Source organism: Argentina silus (genome assembly GCF_951799395.1).
Source record: "Argentina silus genome assembly, chromosome: 22".
NCBI lineage: Eukaryota > Metazoa > Chordata > Actinopteri > Argentiniformes > Argentinidae > Argentina > Argentina silus.
In genome coordinates, this window is record NC_139676.1 from 443,702 (window position 1) to 465,232 (window position 21,531).

Here is a 21,531-nt window from a genome sequence, read left to right on the forward strand (position 1 = left end):
GAGTGTGGGAAAGAATTCCATGCCTTATCAAGTTTTAAAAGACACCGGATGACGCACACAGGAGAGAGGCCTCACTCCTGCTCCGTGTGTGGGAAGCGATTCCTCGAGAAAGCGACTCTGAAGCTCCACCTGAGGACTCACACCGGCGAGAAGCCGTACCCGTGCCCAGACTGCGGGAGGAGGTTCGCTAGCCGGGGATCGCTGAGACTTCATTACCGAACGCATACTGGGGAGAAGCCGTGCCGCTGCCCTGTCTGTGGGAGGGGTTTCAGTCGCCTGTGGCCCCTGAGGTCGCACCAGATGACGCATGCACACTATGCCACGGCGCCGCCCGGTGGTCAACCACAGCCAGAGGCAAGTCATTGGGGCGATTACAGAAAGTTTGAGGTCGATTACATTTCAAGTCAACAATGTTGTATCAGTTCAAACTCAACAGACGGGGCACTCAGTGGCGTAGCACACTAAGGCGCATACCATGTCATCGCAAGGTCCCTGGTTCGATTCCGGCCATCGACATCAACAATTTTTTGTAAATTTGTTTTTGCTATTTTGTTAATATTTTGCTATTTTGTAATTTCTTGTTAACATTTTGCCTATATATAGTTTTTTATGTCCATGCACCAACCTCACCAAGTCAATTTCCTGTATGTGCAAATTAAAGAATTCAGATTCTGATTCTGAGATGGTAAAACTCCTCGAGTTCAAATACCCCCCCACCTCCCCGCACTGTCGAATTGCTAGCTTTTCGATAGCGTAGCTGGTTAACATCGGGTGTTTGAGGAGACGGTCACGAGTGTTGGCAGGTCAGAGGTCGTAAGTTCGAGACTCGGTTGGAGCAACTCGAATTGCGGGGCGACTGTTTGCAACAACTTGACGTGTGTTTCGCTTCCAGTCTACTGATTATTCTGCTGTACCTCTTTCATGTAGGCTCCTGAAGACCCTAAACCCAGAGAGTCTCTGGGTCCTGACAGTAACCAGGCTGACCAGGAGACACTGAAGGGGTTCGAGGCCGTCTCTGAGAACAACACCCATCAAACGCTCAATGGAGAGGAATCTGGTTGGTATTCTCCTATGTGTAGTGTTTTGACCTAGAATGGTGGCAATGATCAGTTACATAAAATGGTATTTATTTGCCGTGTTGACTAGCTTCCTTTTCCTGTCAGCAGAGCACTGTGACTCACACGCCAGTGACGGAGAGGGTCCGTCTACATCTGGACATCCTGAACACCGGGAGAATCACAAAGCAAAGGGTCCTCCTTACCGCTGCCTGGAATGTGGAAAAGTATGCCCTCTCCCATCAAGCCTTAAAATCCACATGAGGACACACTCTGGAGAGAAGCCTTACCCCTGCTCTGTGTGCGGGAAGGGATTCCGCGAGGTGGGACACCTCAACGTCCACCAGAGGCTGCACACCGGTGAAAAGCCTTACCCGTGCCCGGACTGTGAGATGAGGTTCGTCAGCCAAGGGCAGCTGACTTCGCACCAGTACACGCACACTGGAAAGAGGCCCCACCTTTGCTCCCTGTGCGGGAAGCGGTTCCGTAGCCGCTCCAGGCTGCTAAGGCACCAGAAGATCCACTCGGGGGAGAAGCCGTACCCCTGCTCGGTGTGCGGGGCGACGTTCCGTGAGAGGGGCCACCTCAGCACCCACCAGCGTTTGCACACCGGAGAGAAGCCGTACTCGTGCCCGGACTGCGGGAAGAGTTTCATTAGTCTCGGAAACATGAAGATCCACCGTCGGATACACACGGGAGAAAAGCCCTACCACTGCTCTTTCTGCGGGAAGAGGTTCTCTCGACTTGGACACTTGAAGTCCCACTTACGGACGCATTCCGGGTTGAGGCAGAAACTAGCCGCGCAGAAGACTTTCCAGTGCCCCGACTGTGGGATGAGCTTCTCTTCGTCCAAAATATTATGGAATCACAAACGTACACATGCCAGAAAAGGCACTGCTGCTGGCGTGAGTCGGGCTGCTGGCAAACCACTCGGGCAACAAGGGGCCACGCCCCTCGGTGATGAGGTAGATTTATATCGTGAACTACATGTTGTTTATTCAATTCATTTATTCTGTTTATTCATTTGTCGGGGCGGTCCCAAAATCGCTAAGCTTTACCAAACAAGATTCAAGATTCAAGATTCTTTATTTGTCACGTGCATACAAGTATACAGTGAAATGCAAAAGTGACAGTGCCAAAATGCAAAAAAAAAACAGTTGATGTCTTCCTATTCTCTAATCATTGACTCTTAATCCTAGGCTTATATTGACCGATCCAGTCGGTCCTTATCCAGTGGTGAACCCAAACCGTCTGAGTCACTAGGCCCGGACTGTTGCCATAGAGACCGGCACAAGCTACAGGATCTGAAGGTGGCTTTAGTGAAAATGGAGGACACTGGTCACAGACTGGGACGAGATGTTGCAGTGAAAGAGGAAGAGGAGGATCCCTTCTATAGTAAGTCTGGAGGCTTATTTGTGAAGCATGAACGATTTATTGACATTGTGACTTGTAGTTCTTCAACTGACTTGTAGTTCCTTATTGTCTCTGTTTTTGCCTCTTTCACACAGCAGAAAAATGTAAACGTGAAGAACAGGAGGATGGAGAGGAGGAGAAGGAGGATGGAGAGAAGGAGGATGGAGAGGAGGAGAAGGACGTTGGTGGTTTTATTAATTCTGATGGAGAAGAAATTGATTGGGATTCCGTTGAACATAGTAAGTGTGGGGTGAATAGGATCTAAAGAACATTAATTAATTTCGACTTTTTTTCATCTAACTCATGCTTATTCACACAGGAGAGAATCCTGACCATCATCACTCTGGCAGTGAGGAGAGTCCCCTTGTGTCAAGGAAACCCGAACGCCAGGAGAACCACAAACCAAAGGGCCCTCACCTGTGTTCAGTGTGTGGGAAGGAACTATCCAGCGCTTATAAACTGATGTTACATCACAGATCACACACAGGAGAGAAGCCCTTCCCGTGTCTGGTGTGCGGGAAACAGTTCTCTCAAGCTGCGAACCTTAAAACACACCAGAAGGTGCACAGTGGTGAGAAACCGTACCCCTGCCAGGACTGTGGCAGCAGGTTCACTCACCTGGGAGACTTGAAGAGGCACCAGTTGTTACATACAGGAGAGATGCCGTACAGCTGCTCCAAGTGTGGGAAAAGCTTCGCCCAACCGTCGCACCTGAAATCACACCAGCTTACACACACTGGAGAGAAGTCTCACTCCTGTGGCCTCTGTGCGAAGAGTTTCCCTACAGCTTCAAGGCTTAGGAGTCACGAGAGAGTGCACACTGGGGAGAAACCTTACTGGTGCTCGTTCTGTGACAGGAGCTTCGCTCTGTCGGGGACCCTGGTGAAACACGAACGGCTCCACACGGGGGAAACACCTTACCGCTGCACCGAGTGCGACAAGGGATTCTCTCAGCTACCGTCCTTAAAGAGACACATGCGCAGGCACACTGGGGAGAACTTCTACCATTGTTCCCAGTGTGATGAGAGCTTTCCAACATGCAAAGAGCTGGAAGAGCACCAGAGATTGTGCAACAAAGATTCGTTAAAGACGGTAGGTGTGAATGTATTTGTCAAATGTAGGGTTTAAGTACAAGGGATGCTAAATTCCTAGGAGGCCGCAGTGTGCAATGTTGTTTATTTTAACTGCGTATTAGAGTCACTTATTTAGTGCTGAGGGTGAATAAAGTCACCAAATGTAAGTTCACAAAAAAGGCATAAATTATGGTGCTTGATTTTGTAGCCAATCAAAGTATTGTTGTTGGGTAAACACCACATAGAACACTTGGCACTCTAGGTGGTGAATGTTCCGGAATTCTTTGGCAGTTGGTGAGTTAGGAAAACGTGTGTGGGCTCCCTAGCCAATCAGGAGTTTTGACACCCAGGTTCTACATGATCGATTTTTACGTTGTGTGTTATGATGAATTACATTAATTACAATCCCATCGCTTTGATGTTTTCCTTTGTCTCAGGATTCTAAGGCTGCATCCAAACCTGGGGAATTGCTGGGCTCTGACAGTAACCACAGTGACCCAAGCATCCTGCAGGACGTCAGAGACCTTATCCAGACGCTTGGGCCGACAGTTAAAGTTGAAGTGGGGAAAGTTGGCGGTTCGATCAACTCTGACAGAGAGGAAGGCAACTGTAATTCTCTTCGATGTAGTAAGTGGCAGTAGAATGCTCAGTTATTGAATCTATGCACCCAAGATGCTCTTTCTTTATTTTATATATATATATATATATATATATACATATGCTGCAATATATATATATACTGCAACTACCAGCGTTCAATTGGAGTTCCACGATTGACAGTGGAAAAAGTATTGACACACTGACACAGAAATGTATTGTCTTCTTCTACAAACTGCTTGTTTTCACAGAGGAGAGTCCTGACCGTCAGTCTGCTAGTGAGGAGAGTCCCTCTACGTCAGGGGACCCTGAACAACACCAGGAGAACCGCAAAGCAAGGAGCCCTCACCGCTGCCTCGAGTGTGGGAAAGAGTTCTCCGTTTTATCCAGACTACAAAAGCACATGAAGACGCACAGCGGCGAGAAGCCGTACCCCTGCTCCGTGTGCGGGAAGAGATTCCGTGAGAACGCTCATCTCCGGGAGCACACGAAAACGCACACGGGCGAAAAACCGTACACCTGCCCGGACTGTGGAAACACCTTTTCTTTCATGGCAGCCTTAAAAAGGCATTTGCAGATGCACACGGGAGAGAAGCCCCACACCTGTTCCGTGTGTGACAAGAGTTTTTCCCGTCTCGGAGGTCTGAGAGAACACGAGCGATCGCACACGGGAGAGAGGCCTCATTCCTGTCTCGTCTGTGGAATGACCTTCTCCAGAGCCACCGCTTTCAAGAAACACCAGCTGACTCACACCGGAGAGAAGCGGCACATCTGCGATGTCTGCGGGAAGGGATTCTCCGAAGCGACGTATCTGAGGAGCCATCAGAGGACGCATACCGGAGAGAAACCCTACCAGTGCGAGGACTGTGGGAAGAGTTTCTCCCAGTCAGGCAGTCTGGGAAGACATCGACAAACTCACTCCAGAGGCAGGCTTGATGCTGATAACCCTACCCCTAACCCTGAGCAACTTACCGAGGACACTCACAAGGTGAGTTATAGCCCACTCCATGACATGTCAACTTTGATAGATAGATAGATAGATAGATAGATAGGTGTGTGGGTAGGTAGGTAGGTAGGTAGGTAGATAGATAGGTAGATAGATAGGTAGATAGGTAGGTAGGTAGTTAGGTACTTTATTGATCCCTGAGGGGAAATGACAGTGTTGCAGCCACCAGTGACACATAATCACAACACAAAGGACAATGCCAACACGTAACAAAGTACAGGAACACAAAGTATGAAAGTATGACAGGCTGTGCAGTGGATGAATAGTCACCAGACAGTCACTGTCTCCTTCTTGTGCGTTTTTTCTCCTTTTTCTCTTTAGGGTTCTGGTAACCCATCCGGCCCGTCCCTCTCCTGTCCCGCTGAACCCGAACCCAAACAGTCGCCGGATTCTCCCAGTAACCATAGCGACCAGAGTGCAGCACCGCGGGGTCTGGAGATGCTGTCTGAAGAGGTCGATGACCTACGGCAAACACAGAGGCTGGACGCTGCATCGGAAGAACAGGAAGAGGAAGTCGGCGGTTTTATCAATGCTGAAGGCGTAGAAGTGGATTGGGATTTTTCTTATTTTAGTAAGTTGCGGTTGAATGGGTCAGACTTTGGTTGAAACCCTGTTTTTCTCTTCAGTTCAAATCAAATCAAATACTCTTAAGTATGTCGAAAAAAAGCAAGTCCTAGAATGCAAAAGCAAGTTCTGGAATGCAAAAGCAAGTTTTAGAATGCAAAAGCAAGTTCTAGATCTAGAATTGTGTGTCCGAAATATGTGAAAGAATCATGTAGCTATCACTTCTGTTTACATGTGATATAGCCACCAACACCACAACATGGAGGCCAAAGGGGGCTCTCGATAATCATGTTATTCCCTGCTACTTTTATGTAGCTAACGGAAAACTACTATAAAATAAACAAAAAAAGCCTAGAACACTTAATTAATGCTTAACGCTACACAACATCGACATGAAGTGCGTTGCTTTTATTTAACTCTTAAATCTATCTTATTAACGCAGCGGCGAGTCCCGGCCTCCGCTCCGCGACCGAGGAGAGCGGAGGACTTCCCGAGCGACGCCACGGGAACCTCAAAGCGAAGAGTTCCTACTGCTGCTCCGTCTGCGGCAAGGACTGCCAGAAGCAGTCGGCGCTGATCAAGCACATGAGGACGCACACCGGGGAGAAGCCTTTCAAGTGCTGCGTGTGCGGGAAGCAGTTCTCACAGAACGGACACCTCAAAGACCACCAGAAGGTCCACACGGGGGAGAAGCCCTTCCCCTGCCCGGACTGCGGCAAGCGCTTCGCCCACTCGAGCGCCATGAGACGGCACATGCTGGGGCACTCGGGAGAGAAGCCCCACTCCTGCTCCGTGTGTGGGAAGGGCTTCTCCCTGGCGGGACGCCTGAAGGAACACCTGCGCCGGCACGCCGGGGACAAGCCCTACGCGTGCTCCGTGTGCGGGAAGGCTTTCGCGAGTAGGATCGACCTCTCGAAGCACCAGAGGACGCACAAAGGAGACAAGCCGCACGGCTGCGGCGAGTGTGGGCGGGGCTTCGCCCGGCGCCACAGCCTACGGAAGCACCAGCGGACACACCTAACCGAGAAGTCTGAAAGCGTTAAGAGTGAGGAAGACGTGTCTACGACCGATGATGAGGCTTCCTCTGCAGCTGATATCAGCAGGGTGGACGCAAGCAATGATTAGTGTTTCATGTCTGTCTGTCTTTATCTGTCTGTCTGTCTTTATCTGTCTGTCTTTATCTGTCTGTCTGTCTGCCTGTCTGTCTGTCTGTCTGTCTGTCTGCCTGTCTAACGTAGAGCAGGGAGACACTTGCAGTCGGATTTGTGCTTCCAAAGAGTTTTATCTTTTTATCTGTATCATGTGAGCATGGCTGAGAGTGCTTTTGTTTGATTCATTTTGTTTGATTCAGTTTGATTCATTTTGTTTGATTCGGGTTGATTCATTTTGTTTAATTCCGGTTCATTCATTTCGTTTGATTCGGGTTGATTCATTCATGTGATTACATCATGGAACGTCCTCTGCTGCATCCCCTGGTCTCCTGTTTCACTGACACACACACACACACACACACACACACACACACGCACACACGCATGAAGCCGTAGGTCAGGTGGGACACTTCAAGTCCAGTTGACGGCCAGCTGATTAACACAACATGTGCAGGGACAAGGCTAAAGCAGTCGATCATGCAACACTCCACCATCTTATATGTTTTGAACCTTAGGCAGGGAGCTGTACAGAGAGGAGCCATCCAATTACACCAAACTTAAATGTATTGCCATCATCAACAATGATTAAACCGATGTAACTGTCCTGACTGAATTGTGATAATGTCAGTGTCTAGTTGTACTAAAAATCCAGATGTAATTCATAGCTGTATTAGCCTGAGGCGTGAAGTCGATCATGCAGTGGTCCTGAATGTGTTCCTTCCTTTTGCCCCTTTATTTAATTAAGACCTGTGTCATGGGTAATAATTGTCTTGCAAACAGTTGATCTGTAATTCTGTCTCTGTCAGAAGTTCAGAAACCAAATGAGGAAGGGAAGAAGACTTATTCACAAGTTCACAACTCATAAATGCCGTGTGTGTGTGTGTGTGTGTCGAACAGTAAATGTATATTTGTCACACAATAAGTTAACACTACAAATAGCATGGAGTGTTAACCGTTCTGCACGTCGCAGTTTGTGTGGCTGTTTCCTTTCCTACCTGTTTTCTTGTACAGTTCACTTTTCCGAACATTCATTAAAAACTTAACAGGGCCGCGTTGTCTTTTTCCTGGGGTTGTAGTTCAGAGGGGGTAAAGCCTGTATTTGATACCAGTCCTCATTCTGTCCCATGCATGCAAGGAGCCTTTCCACCGATATCCCCTCTCCCAGCCTCCCCTGATCCAGAGAGATTTGACTAAATCGAAGTCGATCGGTTTAATAAACTCTGACCCAAAACTCTAGTTTCTAATTGTGTGGAATGTTGGGCACTGTGACGCGCTCATTATTGGTCACGATCAGGACTACACGTATTATAATGGCTGAAATGGTTGGTCTGGTTGGTCGTTATCAGAGTTGCGTATATGACTGGCGTTATTTTTCTTTGTATGAAGTGCATCGTGCTATTGAAATTACCTGAAAGTTCAAGTAGCCTAGTTGTCTAATGTATTATATAGGCTATACTATACACAATTCCTACACAATGAATACAAAATAATAATAATGCATTTATTTTGTGTAGTGTTTTTTCAGTACTCAAAGACACTACATTCCATCAATAAAAAGTCAAACAAAAGCACAGTCAGTAAAACAACAATAAAAATAATAGTTGGGTCATAAAAAGATCGTTTGAAAGAGGAGAGCGTGCTGGATTTGTTTTATGTGGTTTGAGAGAGTGCTCCAAAGAGCGGGGGCTGCAGCGGAGAAAACCCGGTCCCCCCAGGTCCGGTGTTCAGTCCTGGTGATGAGGACAAGGAGGTCGGCATCAGCTGGTATCCTTAGACAATAAAGACTCGATCTGATCTAATCCAATCAATAGGACAAAGCTCACGTACCACTCAGACAATCCCCGCCCAGCAGCAGTAACGGACTGGCCATCTGGAGCACTGGGAGAATGTCCCGGTGGACCGGTCGATCTGCGGGCTGCGGGGCCGGTGGTAAAGAAAACACAAATACAAGAGGAAATGAGCGACGCAGCCCACTGCTCCATCTTCCCCGGCGTGTCCATTCCTCCTTTCGCGCAGCTAGTTTTTTTTCCCAACCAAAAAAATGCAAACTATTTCTTCAATAAAAATAATATGGCCTGTACAGTATTTGTGAACGGGAACCAGTAGTTCCAGAAGCAGTAGGTGGCGGTAGTGCCCTGATCTGTCAGCAGGACGGAGTGCTAAACAGCTAGCGCAGAAGAAGCAGGCTAGACAGTTGTTTGAGGAAGGGAGACACATCACAACTCACTGTCCTGTTCCTTAGTATTCCTACCGACCTGTTAGGCGATGTTATAAAGCCAAGAAGACTTAGGTAAGAAAGGCATATGCTTATTGTTTGAGGCTTTCAGCATGTAGCATAGCTAAACCAAAGCTAACTCATGCTACTATCTTTGCCCACTGACTGTGCATGTTAGCTAGCTAGCACAACCTCTGCTAGCCGAGCTTCACAGTCTGTGTGCTGCAACCTTATTACGGACCATCGGTGTTTCAGGTTATCTGCACCACACCAAACTCATTTTTAACACGGCGGTTGTAGACAATTTGACAAGTGGTTTGCCAGGTCGGTTTCAGCGATTGGACCATGTGCTCTGACAGTAATCCTGCTCGGCTGGCCTCGCCAACAGCTAATGATGACCGAGATTAGGCCTGGTGGTGGTTGGCTAGCTAATGCTGTCTCATTCACTGAGATTAACCTCTTCGGCCGAATGCCCCGTTAGACTAATGCTCAGATCATAGTTCAGAATAACATACTACACTGACAAGGAGATGAAGTAATGAATAATCAAAATAAAGCAGAATTTCGGCTTAAGAGGCTGAAAGTAAGTTTGACCTTTAATGTCCACTTCTTGTACCCTAGAGTGAAGTGGATGACCAGGTTTTCCACACATTTCAAATTATGAAGCATAAATGTTGAATTCTGACTTTAAAAAAATAAATAAAAATAAATATGTAGGTACCTATATTAATATCAGTAATACCTTTATCAATTCATTGTATGGTTTTAATGTCATGACTTTATAAACAATTCATGATGTGTTACAGCTTCAAATCATGTCACAAATCAAGTGCCGTTTCCGTGTGAAAATGCATTCCATCCATATTCTCTGATGGTATGCAGAAAGACTTTGGCTTTAATTTAATCTCTCTCTCTGGGATTTTGAAGAATGCAGCCCCAGAGAGTAACTGGATTCAGAGTGTAACCAGTGTAACCCCCCCCACCCCCAGCACCCGGTCCAGAGTCTGAGATGATGTCAGAGAAACCTGGGGAGTTAAAACACACGCATGGCCTGACTGTTGAAATTAAAGAGGAGGAGGAGGAAGAAGATGTTGCTTGTTTGATTCTGTCTGATGGAGTTGATTCTCCTAATCTTGGTACGTTGACAAAGAACGGTGTAAAGTCTCACATGGTGTGTGTGTGTGTGTGTGTGTGTGTGTTACTTCCTGATCAATTTGCTTTTGCTTTAGAGTAACTGGTGGTCTTATGCACACAGGAGAGAGTTCTAGACATTCCTCCGACAGTGATGGGGGTAGTTCTACACCAGGAGAACCTGAACAACAAAAACAACAACAGGAGAAGGACACAGCAAAGACCTCTCACTGCTGCTCGGTGTGCAGAAAACCGTTCCCGAATCCGTACAAACTTCAAAGACACATGAGAACTCACACGGGAGAGAAGCCACACCCGTGCCCCGTATGCGGGAAGCGGTTCGGTGAGAAAGGAGCCCTCAAAATACACCAGAGGCTGCACACGGGCGAGAAGCCTTACCATTGCACAGACTGTGGGAAGAGGTTCGTCAGCCAGGGGGAGTTTAAACTGCACCGTCGGACTCACACCGGAGAGAAGCCGTACACCTGCCCCGACTGCGGGAAGAGCTTCTCTCGTCAGTCTCACCTGAAGTTGCACCAGACGACGCATTCTGAGGTGAAGCAGACGAACAACACCAGGAGGCGTTTTCCGTGCTTGGACTGCGGGAAGGGCTGTTTTTCCGCAGCGGAGCTGAGGGACCACCAGCGGATGCACACCGGGGAGAGGCCCTTTCAGTGCTCGTACTGCGAGAAGAGGTTCGCCCTGATCGGAACTCTGATCCGGCACGAACGGCTCCACACCGGCGTCACCCCGTACCACTGCGCCGAATGCGGCAAGACGTTCGCACAGCAGTACAACCTGACCACGCACATGCGCACGCACACCGGGGAGAAACCTTACAAGTGCACCCAGTGTGACAAGAAGTTCACGACGTCCGGGGATCTGAAGAGACACCTGAAGGTTCACAGCGGGGAGAAGCCTTACCAGTGCTCCGACTGTGGGAGGAGCTTCTCCTTATCAGGGACGTTACGGAACCACAAACGGACGCATGCCAGAAACGGCGCCGCTGCCGCTGCTGGCGGCGTGAGTCAGTCTGCTGACGAGTTACTCCAGGAACAAGGGGCCTCCCCTCTCGATGAGGTTTGTTTACCTAAACTGCTGTATGCTGTGTCAACGCTGTATGCGAGTACAGTTATCTGATTATGGTGCCGATCACGTTGGCCAAGCTTTAGATGACGATAGATTTTGTCGTCATTACTTTTCCCGTCTTTTCTTTGTCCTAGGACTCTAATGACCAAGCCGGCCTGTCCCCCACCCGCCATGTTGAACCCAAACCGTCTGAGTCACTGGCTTCTGGCTGTCCCCAGCACAAGCCACAGGATCTGAAGGTGGATTCAGTAACACTGGAGGACAGTAGTCACAGATCAGATCTGGATGTTGTCATTAAAGAGGAAGAAGAGGATCCCTTCTTTGGTAAGTCTAGAGATTGACTGGCAAGCTGAGCCTGTACTACAAGCATTGCGTTTAATTGTTTTTCAGCCGCGGTTAAAACTGAGCCAGATTGCGTTATCAAAACCGACTTGCGTTTATTCAGGCAAAAAAAAGCCTCTAAAACTGCCGCTAAAATGCAGAATTAACTGAGGAACATTCATGCTTTCGCTTTTCACAACTATGGCGTCAAAGATAGTTACTCTGTCATTACTAAAAATCAATCAATCAATATATCAATATGCTCTAAAATGTTAACATGGTGGCGGAGCCATGGCCTGGGGTGGTCCAGTGGTCCAGCTTTAGGGCTAACCCTCAGGTTAGGTTAGGGTGAGGGCTAACCTTAGCTGTAGGGCTAACCCGAACCCACTGCACTGACTCCTGAAGCAGCATGTCTGGGAAGCGACCCTGTCCTGCTGATGCAGCTGTTTAGGTTTCAAGTCTATTTCAAGCATTTCTGTGTGTTAACCACGGCTAAAGTGGCTCGCGTTTCGATGCTTCTGGTTTAGCTTGCTAAGCAAACAATGTTGGCGGAAGTGAAACACAATGCTTGCATTGTAGTTATGGGAGGTATTCATGAAGCGTGAATGATTTATTGACCTAATTTGAGTTATTGTCTTTTTTAATGCTTCTTTCTTCTTTACAGTAGACCAAATTAAGTCTGAAGAGAGGGAAGGCGAGGAGGAGGAGGAAGAGGAGGAGGAAGAAGAGGAGGAGGAAGACGAAGAAGAGAACGTTGGTGGTTTCGCTCATCCCAACGGAGAGGGAGTAGATTGGGATTCTTTAAAGCTGAGTAAGTTGAGTGACAGTATCAGTGACATGGTGACAGCAGCTGGCAGCGTGAGGAGGAGAGCTGCCACAAGCGTTTATCTGAAGACTAAATAGGCTGTTCTTCATAAAGGGTGGCTATTTAAAAATACATGGCTACACTTCATAAGAGCAGGCTATATTCTCAACCTCAACAACTAATTATTTGAAGTAGCCTATACCTGCATGACATCAACAATTGTCAACAATGTTTATTTCTTCTATATTATAATATTAAACTATATTATAATGTTATACTATATTATCATATTATAACATTATACTATAGTATAATAGTATACTATATTGTAGTATTATAATATTAAACTATATTATACTATTGTAGTGACCTACAAGGGAGGAGAGAGAGAGACATTCACCGGGGCATCTGTGCCTTTAAGAGAGTGGGCGGGAGTTATATGTAAAGGGGTTCCGGGTAACGTGTTGCCCCCGCTCAGTGTTGTTGTCAGTTGTATTTTTATGTGGAGAGTAAACAGACTCGACTTGCCTTCGCCTCCTTGTCTCATTGTTTACCGCACCTCCACACTATATTATAATATTAAACTATATTATAATAATATTTATATTAAGTCTAAAATGCAAAACCGAACCTTTCAATGTGTGCAGGGTGATTTTTGCCATTTTCTAACTTAGTTTCAGGATGATTGAGATTATTTTGTACATTTCTGTTTGATAGTATGTGCTTATCTCTCTGCATCTACGCCTTGGCAGCGGTCTCACTGCTGAGGAAAATGGACTCGAGGCGTAAAACGACGCTGCTTCAAGCGAGCCTCGCTTCGCAGACATGCTGCTTTTGCATGCGATCTAGCATGTCTCATAGTTCACCGTGAGTTGTTAAACTGCGGCTCACGGTTCAGAGATGTTACGGTGTTGTGACAGTGTAGTTTGGGAGAGAGGCCGGCCAGCAATCGGTAGGTCGCTGGTTCGATCCCCTCCCCGGGAGGGAGCCGGATGTGAGCTGGTGACTGGAAGGTCACTGGTTCGATCCCCCACCCCGGGAGGGAGCCGGATGTGAGCTGGTGACTGGAGGGTTGCTGGCATCATATCTAAGGCTCCTACCACTGCCGTTGTGACCTTGAGCAATTAGCCCCTAACTGCTCCAGGGGGGCCTGACGCTGTGCCCAGAGCCCAGACATCTGTTCTCCCTGGGGGTGTGCACGTGTGTTGTTTCAGGGGGTGCAAAAAAATAATAGTTTCCCCTTGGGGATCAATAAAGTACTTACTCATCATCTTCTTCTTTAAAGAAATTGATTTAATTTAGACTTCAGTATCTAACTCATGCTGTCTTCTTCACGCAGAAGAGAGTCCTGACCATCACTCCAGCAGTGAGGAGAGTCCCTCTACATCAGGAGAGCCTGAACTACAGGAGAACCACAAAGCGAAGGGCCCTCACCTGTGCTCAGTGTGTGGGAAGGAACTATCCAGTGCTTATAAACTGATGTTACATCACAGATCACACACAGGAGAGAAGCCCTTCCCGTGTCTGGTGTGCGGGAAACAGTTCTCTCAAGCTGCGAACCTTAAAACACACCAGAAGGTGCACAGTGGCGAGAAACCGTACCCCTGCCAGGACTGTGGCAGCAGGTTCACTCACCTGGGAGACTTGAAGAGGCACCAGTTGTTACATACAGGGGAGAAGCCGTACAGCTGCTCCGAGTGTGGGAAAAGCTTTTCCCAACTGGCACACTTGAAATCACACCAGCTTACACACACTGGAGAGAAGTCTCACTCGTGCCCCCACTGCGAGATGAGTTTCTCGACATCGTCCAAGTTGAAGAGTCACGAGAGAGTGCACACTGGGGAGAAACCTTACCGGTGCTCGTTCTGTGACAGGAGCTTCGCTCTGTCGGGGACCCTGGTGAAACACGAACGGCTCCACACGGGGGAAACACCTTACCGCTGCACCGAGTGCGACAAGGGATTCGCCCAATTAGTGTCCTTGAAGATCCACATGCAAACACACACCGGAGTGAACTTCTACCGCTGTTCCCAGTGTGACGAGAGCTTCTCCACCTCGACAAAGCTCCAGGATCACCGGAGAAGTAGCCACGGTGACGGAAATCCTCACGAATGTCCAGAGTGTGGGAAGAGTTTCAGCATCGCGTCGAAGCTGAAGAAACATCAGAGAGTGCACACGGGGGAGAAACCTTACCAGTGCTCTGGTTGCGGAACCAGGTTTTCTCTCATAGAAAATCTCGGCAGACACCAACGTGCCTCAACTGGAGTCTGTCACGCGCTGAGCCTGAATCAAGCAGCTGGCGGTGGTGTTTCGTCACAGCAAGATGCTTCCTTTCTTGATTATCTAGAAAAGGTAGGCGGAAATGGCTTCGAGGCTATCGACCACGTGTTGTGATTGTGACAACGGGTGTCAAACGCAAGTACAGCAGGGCTGCAGAGTCCAGTTCTGGTCCGTTCTGTTCTGTTCTGTTAATTGCGAAGACGTTAGCCAGAGAAACCAGCTGTGTGGGAGTCTCTAGCTCGTCGATACAAGTGAGGGAGAAATGTAAACCAGCAGACACTGCAGCCTCCTCGGTCTGAGGTTTGAAATGTAAACCAGCAGACACTGCAGCCTCCTCGGTCTGAGGTTTGACACCCATGTTCAAAGTGCGCACGTTGAAGTCGTTGTTACTTTATCTGACCATGCGTTGTGTTTTAAAGATGAACGCTTTTCTCCCCCAGATCTTAATCTCTCCTTTTTTATGTCTTCAGGCTTCCGATTCTGCACCCGACTCCACAGAGTTCCCGGGCCCTGATGGTAAACATGGAGACAGAAACACGGCGCAGGACCAGGGGGCGCTGTCCGACGACCTCAGAGACCTTGACCAGACGCCCGGGCTGACAGTTAAAGTTGAGGAGGAGGTGGAGGAAGTCGGTGGTCTGATCAATTCCGACGGAGAAGAAGTCGATTGGGATTCATTTGAAACAAGTAAGCGGTGATCGATCCTCAATGTTTTTTGTTTTGTTTAGTTTTTTAGGGCATTTCTGCTTTATAGGGATAGAGACAGTAGAGATTGACAGGAAGGATGGGAGAGAGAGAGGAGGGATGCAAGATAGGTCGAGGGTCGGAATCGAACCAGGAACCTTGCGATTATGTGGTATGCGCATTAGTGTGCTACGCCACTAAGCGCCCCCTGCGTCAGTATTTGAATGAATGGGGACATTTATTGTCAAGCTACCACGTATTGATGAGTCATACTTTTTTTTTCTTTTCTTTTTTTCACAGAGGAAAGTCCCGACCATCAGTCTGATAGCGAGGAGGAGAGTCCCTCTACATCGGGAGACCCTGAACAACACCAGGAGAACCACAAAGCAAAGGGCCCTCAACACTGCTTCGAGTGTGGAAAAGCATTCTCCAACTTATTTAAACTGCAAACCCATATGAAGACACACACAGGAGAGAAGCCCTACCCCTGCCCTGTGTGCGGGAAGCATTTCCGCGAGAAGGGACACTTGAAAGACCATCAGAAAGTGCACTCAGGAGTAAAGCCACATCCCTGCCCAGACTGCGGGAAGACGTTTGCTCACCAAAGTGCTGTGAAAAGGCACATGCTGGGACACACCGGGGAAAAGCCCCACGCCTGCTCCGTGTGCGGCAAGGCCTTCACTCATACCGGCCGATTGAGAGAACACGAACGAACACACACGGGAGAGAGGCCCTTCTCTTGTTCCACCTGTGGAATGACCTTCTCCAGGTGCACCGCTTTCAAGAAACACCAGCTGATTCACACAGGAGAGAAGCATCACATCTGCGATGTCTGCGGGAAGGGATTCACCGCAGCGACGTACCTGAGGAGCCATCAGAGAACGCATACCGGAGAAAAACCCTACCAGTGCGATGACTGTGGGAAGAGTTTCTCCCAGTCAGGCAGTCTGGGAAGACATCGTCAAACTCACGTCAAAGACAGGCTTGATGCTGGCCCACTTCTAGCTGCTGCTGGTGATGACACTGGAAAGGTAGATGGACTTATCCCTCATTGAATGTGTTCACATTCTTGCACTCCTATATGTAGTTGTAGTAGTTATTTCTTATTTTTGGACAGAGACGGTAGAGAAAGACAGGAAGTAAGGAGGAGAGGGTATGTCAGCAGCCGGATTCAAACCCATGCCGACATGGGCATATGTGTGCACTGTAGGCCGTGGTGCTAGACCACTGGACCACCCCAGGCCGTGGTGCTGCTGCCACACTAGTAGTTATTTCTAACATTTGCTATGTTTTCTGTTTTGTGCTGATTTTACAGGTCCCAGTGGACCCCTCCATTCCCAGCCCTACCAAACCCATACACATACCCTCGTTGAGGCCTGACTGTGACAGGATTACAACACAGGTACCTGAAGACCTTGAGAACATGGAGGAGGAGGAAGAAGATGGTGGTTTGGCCAATCCAGAAGTATTAGAAGACGATGATTGTCAATCTCCAATCAGTAAGTGTGGCTTAATTTCAATTAACATGAGTCTCACAGTTACTCTTGGCATGCAGCAGGGATCGGTGATTTGACATTCATGCATTGGCTGTTTGCTCATAACCCGTGCTTTCTTGTTCACTCAGGAGAGAGTTTTGACAACGAAGGGGGCAGTCCCACATCAGACGTCCTCGAACAACACCAGGAGAATCACTCATCAAAGAACACTTTTTCCTGCACGGTGTGTGGGAGAGATTGTCTAAAGTTGTCGGCACTGCAAACACACATGAGAATCCACACAGGTGAGAAGCCTTATAAATGCTCTGTGTGTGGAAAACAGTTCACTCAGAGCGGGCACCTCAAAGACCATCTCAAAGTGCACACGGGAGAGAAGCCGTATGCCTGCCCGCACTGCGGAAAGAGGTTTGGTTACTCCGGCGCCATGAAAAGACACATGCGGATACACACGGGGGAGAAGCCTTACCAGTGCTCCGAGTGCGGGAAAAGTTTCGCCCAAACAGACCGTTTGCAGCAGCACCTCTGGACGCACAAAGACGAGAAGCCCTTCTCCTGCCCGTTCTGCGGGAAGGGTTTCACCCGAGCAGCAGAACTTACGGCACATCAGAGGAACCACACGGGGGAGAGACCGTACGTCTGCCCGCAATGCGGGAAGAGCTTCATCCGGTCCCAGCACCTCCGGACGCACCAGAGGAAATGCCACGTCGAGAAGGACCTGGCTGACAATGTACATAGTGAAGATGATTTATCCATAAATGATAAAGCCACATCGGATGGTGACACCAACGTTGTGGACGAATAGTCTTATTTGTCTCCTTTGTACTTAACGTTATATATGCATCGCCCTCCATAGGGGTCAGAGTCGAGTACAAGCAAATGCCTCCAAATTCATTGGATGACGCTTCATCGTGCAGTAAGACAATGACCCCAAACATACTGCCATAGCAACTAGGGAGTTTTTCCGGGACCTAAAGTGGAAGATTCTTGCTATAGGGGGAGTATGTTTAATACATGTTGTACTTTCTAGATGGTGAACCCAATCAGAAAAAAAAACATTTGAATTAAAAATGAGAATCTCTACTTTAACCCCATAGTAATTATTTAATTTAAAATCCAAGCTGTTTGGAGTACAGAGCTAAAAGAAGACAAAATGCTTCCTCTTTCCGATACTTATGGAGGGCGCTGTACTGTATAATGTCACGGTTTACTCTCATTTGAGATCTATTCCAAAGAGAGAGAGAGACCAAGTCCCAGACAGCAGTAGCATCATATCTAATACAGGAAGAAGACTTCCACCAAAACCTACAACATCTCTGCTTCCACTCTGATGTATGCTTCCAAAGGGCTGTTTTACATTGATTAAGTGAGCTTGGAGGATTATGCTTTTAATGTAATCATGGTTTAATATTTAAAAATGCACAATATGAATAATCAGGTATATAAACAGGAACCCCTACCCTGTTACCCCCGTCCTGTGTTGTCGTCAGTGATAGTTAGTTAATTAAACTTATAAATGTATTCGATTGCAGTTGAGGGGTCTGAAGACGATGTATCATGAAAAATATTTAACAGATTGTACAATGTGTAGGCCTACAATTAAGATGAATAAAAGACTGAATCTTAAATTGTGACATTTGCATTTCTGATCGAGAACCAGATCTAGTTGCAATGGTTTACTAAACACTGAACTATATGATTCTTCATGCGCAAAAGTAATGAATGTGTGGGTTTTTGTTTGCAACTCCATAAATATATTTATTGAAGTTTTGTTCACATCTGTTACATAATCATCATACACTGTTTACATACACACGATTGACCTCACATCAGATACATTTTTCGTTTATAAATACAGTTTATAGATTTAATAGTGTCCATGGAAGTTTTTGTACTTGTCTTTTTAAAACTCATTTATAGTTCCATTTTGACTTGCTTAACAACAGATTCCGAGGGGACAAATACTATGTTGTATTGTATAGTCATAATACAAAATGTACTTCTTTCCGCACAGAACCATTAGAATATGTTGAGTAGTTTCACCTCCGTTTCAACAGGTGGCGGTAGGGCGCCAGGGTGCGAGCTGCAGACACACAGAAGAAGCACATGTAAACAACCCAACTTGCCTTGACTGAGACATCAACAAAGAAGCCGTCCGAGCCAAGTCCGAATACACACTGTTCCTACCCGCGACACCCTTTGCCAAGCCAAGACTGTGTAAGCAAATTCCATGCTGTAAATATCGCTTTCTGTTTACCGTAATATATCATTCGACAAAGCTAACCAGTAAAAATAAGCATGAAGCTCCCCGTCCTAGCTGGCGTCTCCGGACAGTTATCTGCAGTGTTAGCCACTAGCTAGCTTGATGGCTAAGGTTAAAGGGCGGTGAGCTAATCTAGGATCTTTGCAGATAGGCGATTTTCGAAACGGCAAGCTGCATATTTCTCAGTGATCACAGAACGGAGCCTGGCTTGCCTTGACAGGACTGTCAGCGACACAAGCAGGGGCAGCTAGCGGTGCCATTCGGGCTGCCCCGTTCGCTGAGTTTAACTTTGACATTTAATGACAGTTTGACGAGAAGCCATGACACTTCTTCCTACGCAGGCGACGCGATTTGTAGCAGAAGTGACAACCGAGAACTGTTATGATCGGAACATAAAGTTAAATCTGCACAACAAGGACAATGTGATGGTTCCCACTTCCTGCTGCTGTGTGGTTATGCCTTGAAATGCTGTAGGCTGCAGCTTCACTGTCAGTAACATGGCTCTCCTGTTGTTCCCTTGACTAGAACTCCTGCCTGCTGCTACCTCCCTGTCCTCACAGCTGAGGTCAGCTCTTTAAAGGGCAAACTTCTCCCCTACACACACACACACACACACACACACACACACACACACACACACACACAGAGACTCTCTCAGGATGGTGTCCTACAAGCGGCTGAGCCCAGAGGACGTCCAGTTCTCCAGCGCTGCCTTGTCCGAGGAACCTCCTGCACAGGAGGTGGTGGAGGTGAGTGGAACCGAGTTGAGATGGTAAAACTCGCTGCTGAAGCTCAAAGTAGTTTTTGAAATGGAAAAGGAAAATGAGTGTTCTGATGATCGGACAAATTCAGGTAGCTCTCTGTCTCTCTCTCTCTCTTCTCTTCCTCTCTCTCTCTCTCTCTCTCTCTCTCTCTCTCTCTCTTCCTTCTCTGAATAGTTTTGTAAGGTGTGTAGATCTGATTAAAGATGACCAAAGATAGCAAGCCTACAGCTGTGACGATATCTTTTCTGCACACCCGTTGTTGACTTGTGATTGTGCTCGTAGGTGAAGGAGCCAGAGGAGCCAGAGCGCCCCCTGCTGCCCCGGAGGCCGTCCTGCTCCACCTCCACGGCCCTCATCACCCTGGGCTCCCTCCTGCTCCTCGTCTTTGGGGTTTGGCTCCTCGCCACCCTGTTCTGGATCCACACGCCCAGCGCCCTCCCGCACAGGCCCCCCCCGCCCGCCGCCTCCCCCCCAGGGAAGGGCGTGGAAGACGGGGGTCGAGCTGCATCCGAGCCCCAGGCTTGTAGCTCAGTCCCGGAGGCCTGGAGGTTCGACTGCTACCCCGAGAGAGGGGTGGTGGTGACCAAGGAGCTGTGCTGGGCTAGGAACTGCTGCTTCATCCCTGCCTCCTCCTCCTCCTCCTCCTCTTCCTCATCCCCCTCGGGGAGCAACGGCATACCCTGGTGTTTCTACCCCCCGGGGTTCCCCTCGTACTCCCTGGCGTCTATCAACGACACGGACATGGGGCAGTCGGGGACGCTGGTGAAGGCTGAGAGGACCTACTACCCCAGGGACATCCTCACCCTGCAGCTGGACCTGCTCCACGAGACGGACACACGGCTACGAGTCAGGGTGAGGAGGACGAGGAGGAGGAGGAGGACACACGGGGCGGTGTTACAGGATGTTGCGTCGTGAAGCCCGACCATCCATCTTTTCATTGATTACTGAACGATAAAAAATAAAATAAAACATTAGATTGCATTTGTTTAACTCATTTAATGCTGAGGGTGAATGAAGTCGTCCAAATTGTCAACGTTCTATAGTGCCATGGGTGACTTTATTCACCAACAATGCATAAATTCTGAAGCTTCATTTTGTAGCCAATCAGAGTATCGTTGCTAGGGAAACACCACATAAAACACTTCTGGAATTCTTTGGCAGTTGGTCAGTTAAACATAGCATCAATATGACATGACTGATGTGATCATCTACCCGAGCTGAACGCACTCTGGTCTCTGTCGGTCTAACCAGTCCCAGACTGACCGTCATCACTGGCCTGTGTCTTTATGTGTGTCTAGATAACCGACCCCTCTGATTCGCGGTTCGAGGTGCCAATCAGCGTCCCCAACGCCACTGAGAGGGCGGCGAGCCCCGCCTACACGGTGGAGCTGTCTAAGGACCCCTTCGGCCTCATTGTGAAGAGGACCTCCACTGGAGCGGTGCTGTATGTATGAGTCACACACACAACCACCGTTATTTACCAATCAATCAATCAATCACACACACAACCACCGTTATTTACCAATCAATCAATCAATCAATCAATCAATCACTGTTTGGGATGTGGTATTTCTGCAACCCCCCCCTCCCCCTACACACACACACACCCCCCAGAGGTGTTTAAGTT

General features: G+C 48.1%; 3 protein-coding genes across 4 annotated transcripts in view; all 3 read left to right on the forward strand.

Moving 5' to 3' along the window:
- Nucleotides 1-48: 48 nt before the first annotated feature.
- Nucleotides 49-7,900, forward strand: LOC310821973 (uncharacterized protein; the record flags this gene model as incomplete). Its single annotated transcript, XM_083694262.1, has 10 exons — nucleotides 49-354; nucleotides 928-1,057; nucleotides 1,164-2,020; nucleotides 2,255-2,450; nucleotides 2,564-2,707; nucleotides 2,788-3,560; nucleotides 3,979-4,168; nucleotides 4,390-5,126; nucleotides 5,466-5,715; nucleotides 6,151-7,900. 10 exons carry the CDS (start codon nucleotides 49-51, stop codon nucleotides 6,831-6,833), a joined length of 4,266 nt encoding a protein of 1,421 aa, XP_083550388.1. The 3' UTR covers nucleotides 6,834-7,900.
- A 1,162-nt stretch (nucleotides 7,901-9,062) lies between these two features.
- LOC310821835 (uncharacterized protein) lies at nucleotides 9,063-18,486 on the forward strand. 2 transcript variants are annotated; one of them, XM_083694083.1, is made up of 10 exons: nucleotides 9,063-9,149; nucleotides 10,064-10,210; nucleotides 10,330-11,285; nucleotides 11,429-11,618; nucleotides 12,280-12,426; nucleotides 13,760-14,772; nucleotides 15,171-15,387; nucleotides 15,685-16,415; nucleotides 16,700-16,883; nucleotides 17,009-18,486. In XM_083694083.1, the coding sequence occupies exons 2-10, from the start codon at nucleotides 10,084-10,086 to the stop codon at nucleotides 17,680-17,682; spliced, it is 4,239 nt and encodes a 1,412-aa protein (XP_083550209.1). In that variant the 5' UTR covers nucleotides 9,063-9,149; nucleotides 10,064-10,083; the 3' UTR covers nucleotides 17,683-18,486. The 2 variants fall into 2 exon arrangements, with proteins under 2 accessions (XP_083550209.1, XP_083550210.1); XM_083694084.1 differs by having other exon boundaries at nucleotides 9,074-9,149; nucleotides 10,002-10,210.
- A 1,240-nt stretch (nucleotides 18,487-19,726) lies between these two features.
- Nucleotides 19,727-21,531, forward strand: part of gaa2 (alpha glucosidase 2) — a 12,066-nt gene continuing 10,261 nt past the window's right edge. Inside the window, exons 1-3 of the mRNA XM_083693392.1 lie at nucleotides 19,727-19,889; nucleotides 20,187-20,756; nucleotides 21,203-21,348. Coding sequence (XP_083549518.1) covers nucleotides 19,800-19,889; nucleotides 20,187-20,756; nucleotides 21,203-21,348 — 806 coding nt within the window. The 5' untranslated portion in view covers nucleotides 19,727-19,799. The remainder of the gene's footprint in view (nucleotides 19,890-20,186; nucleotides 20,757-21,202; nucleotides 21,349-21,531) is intronic.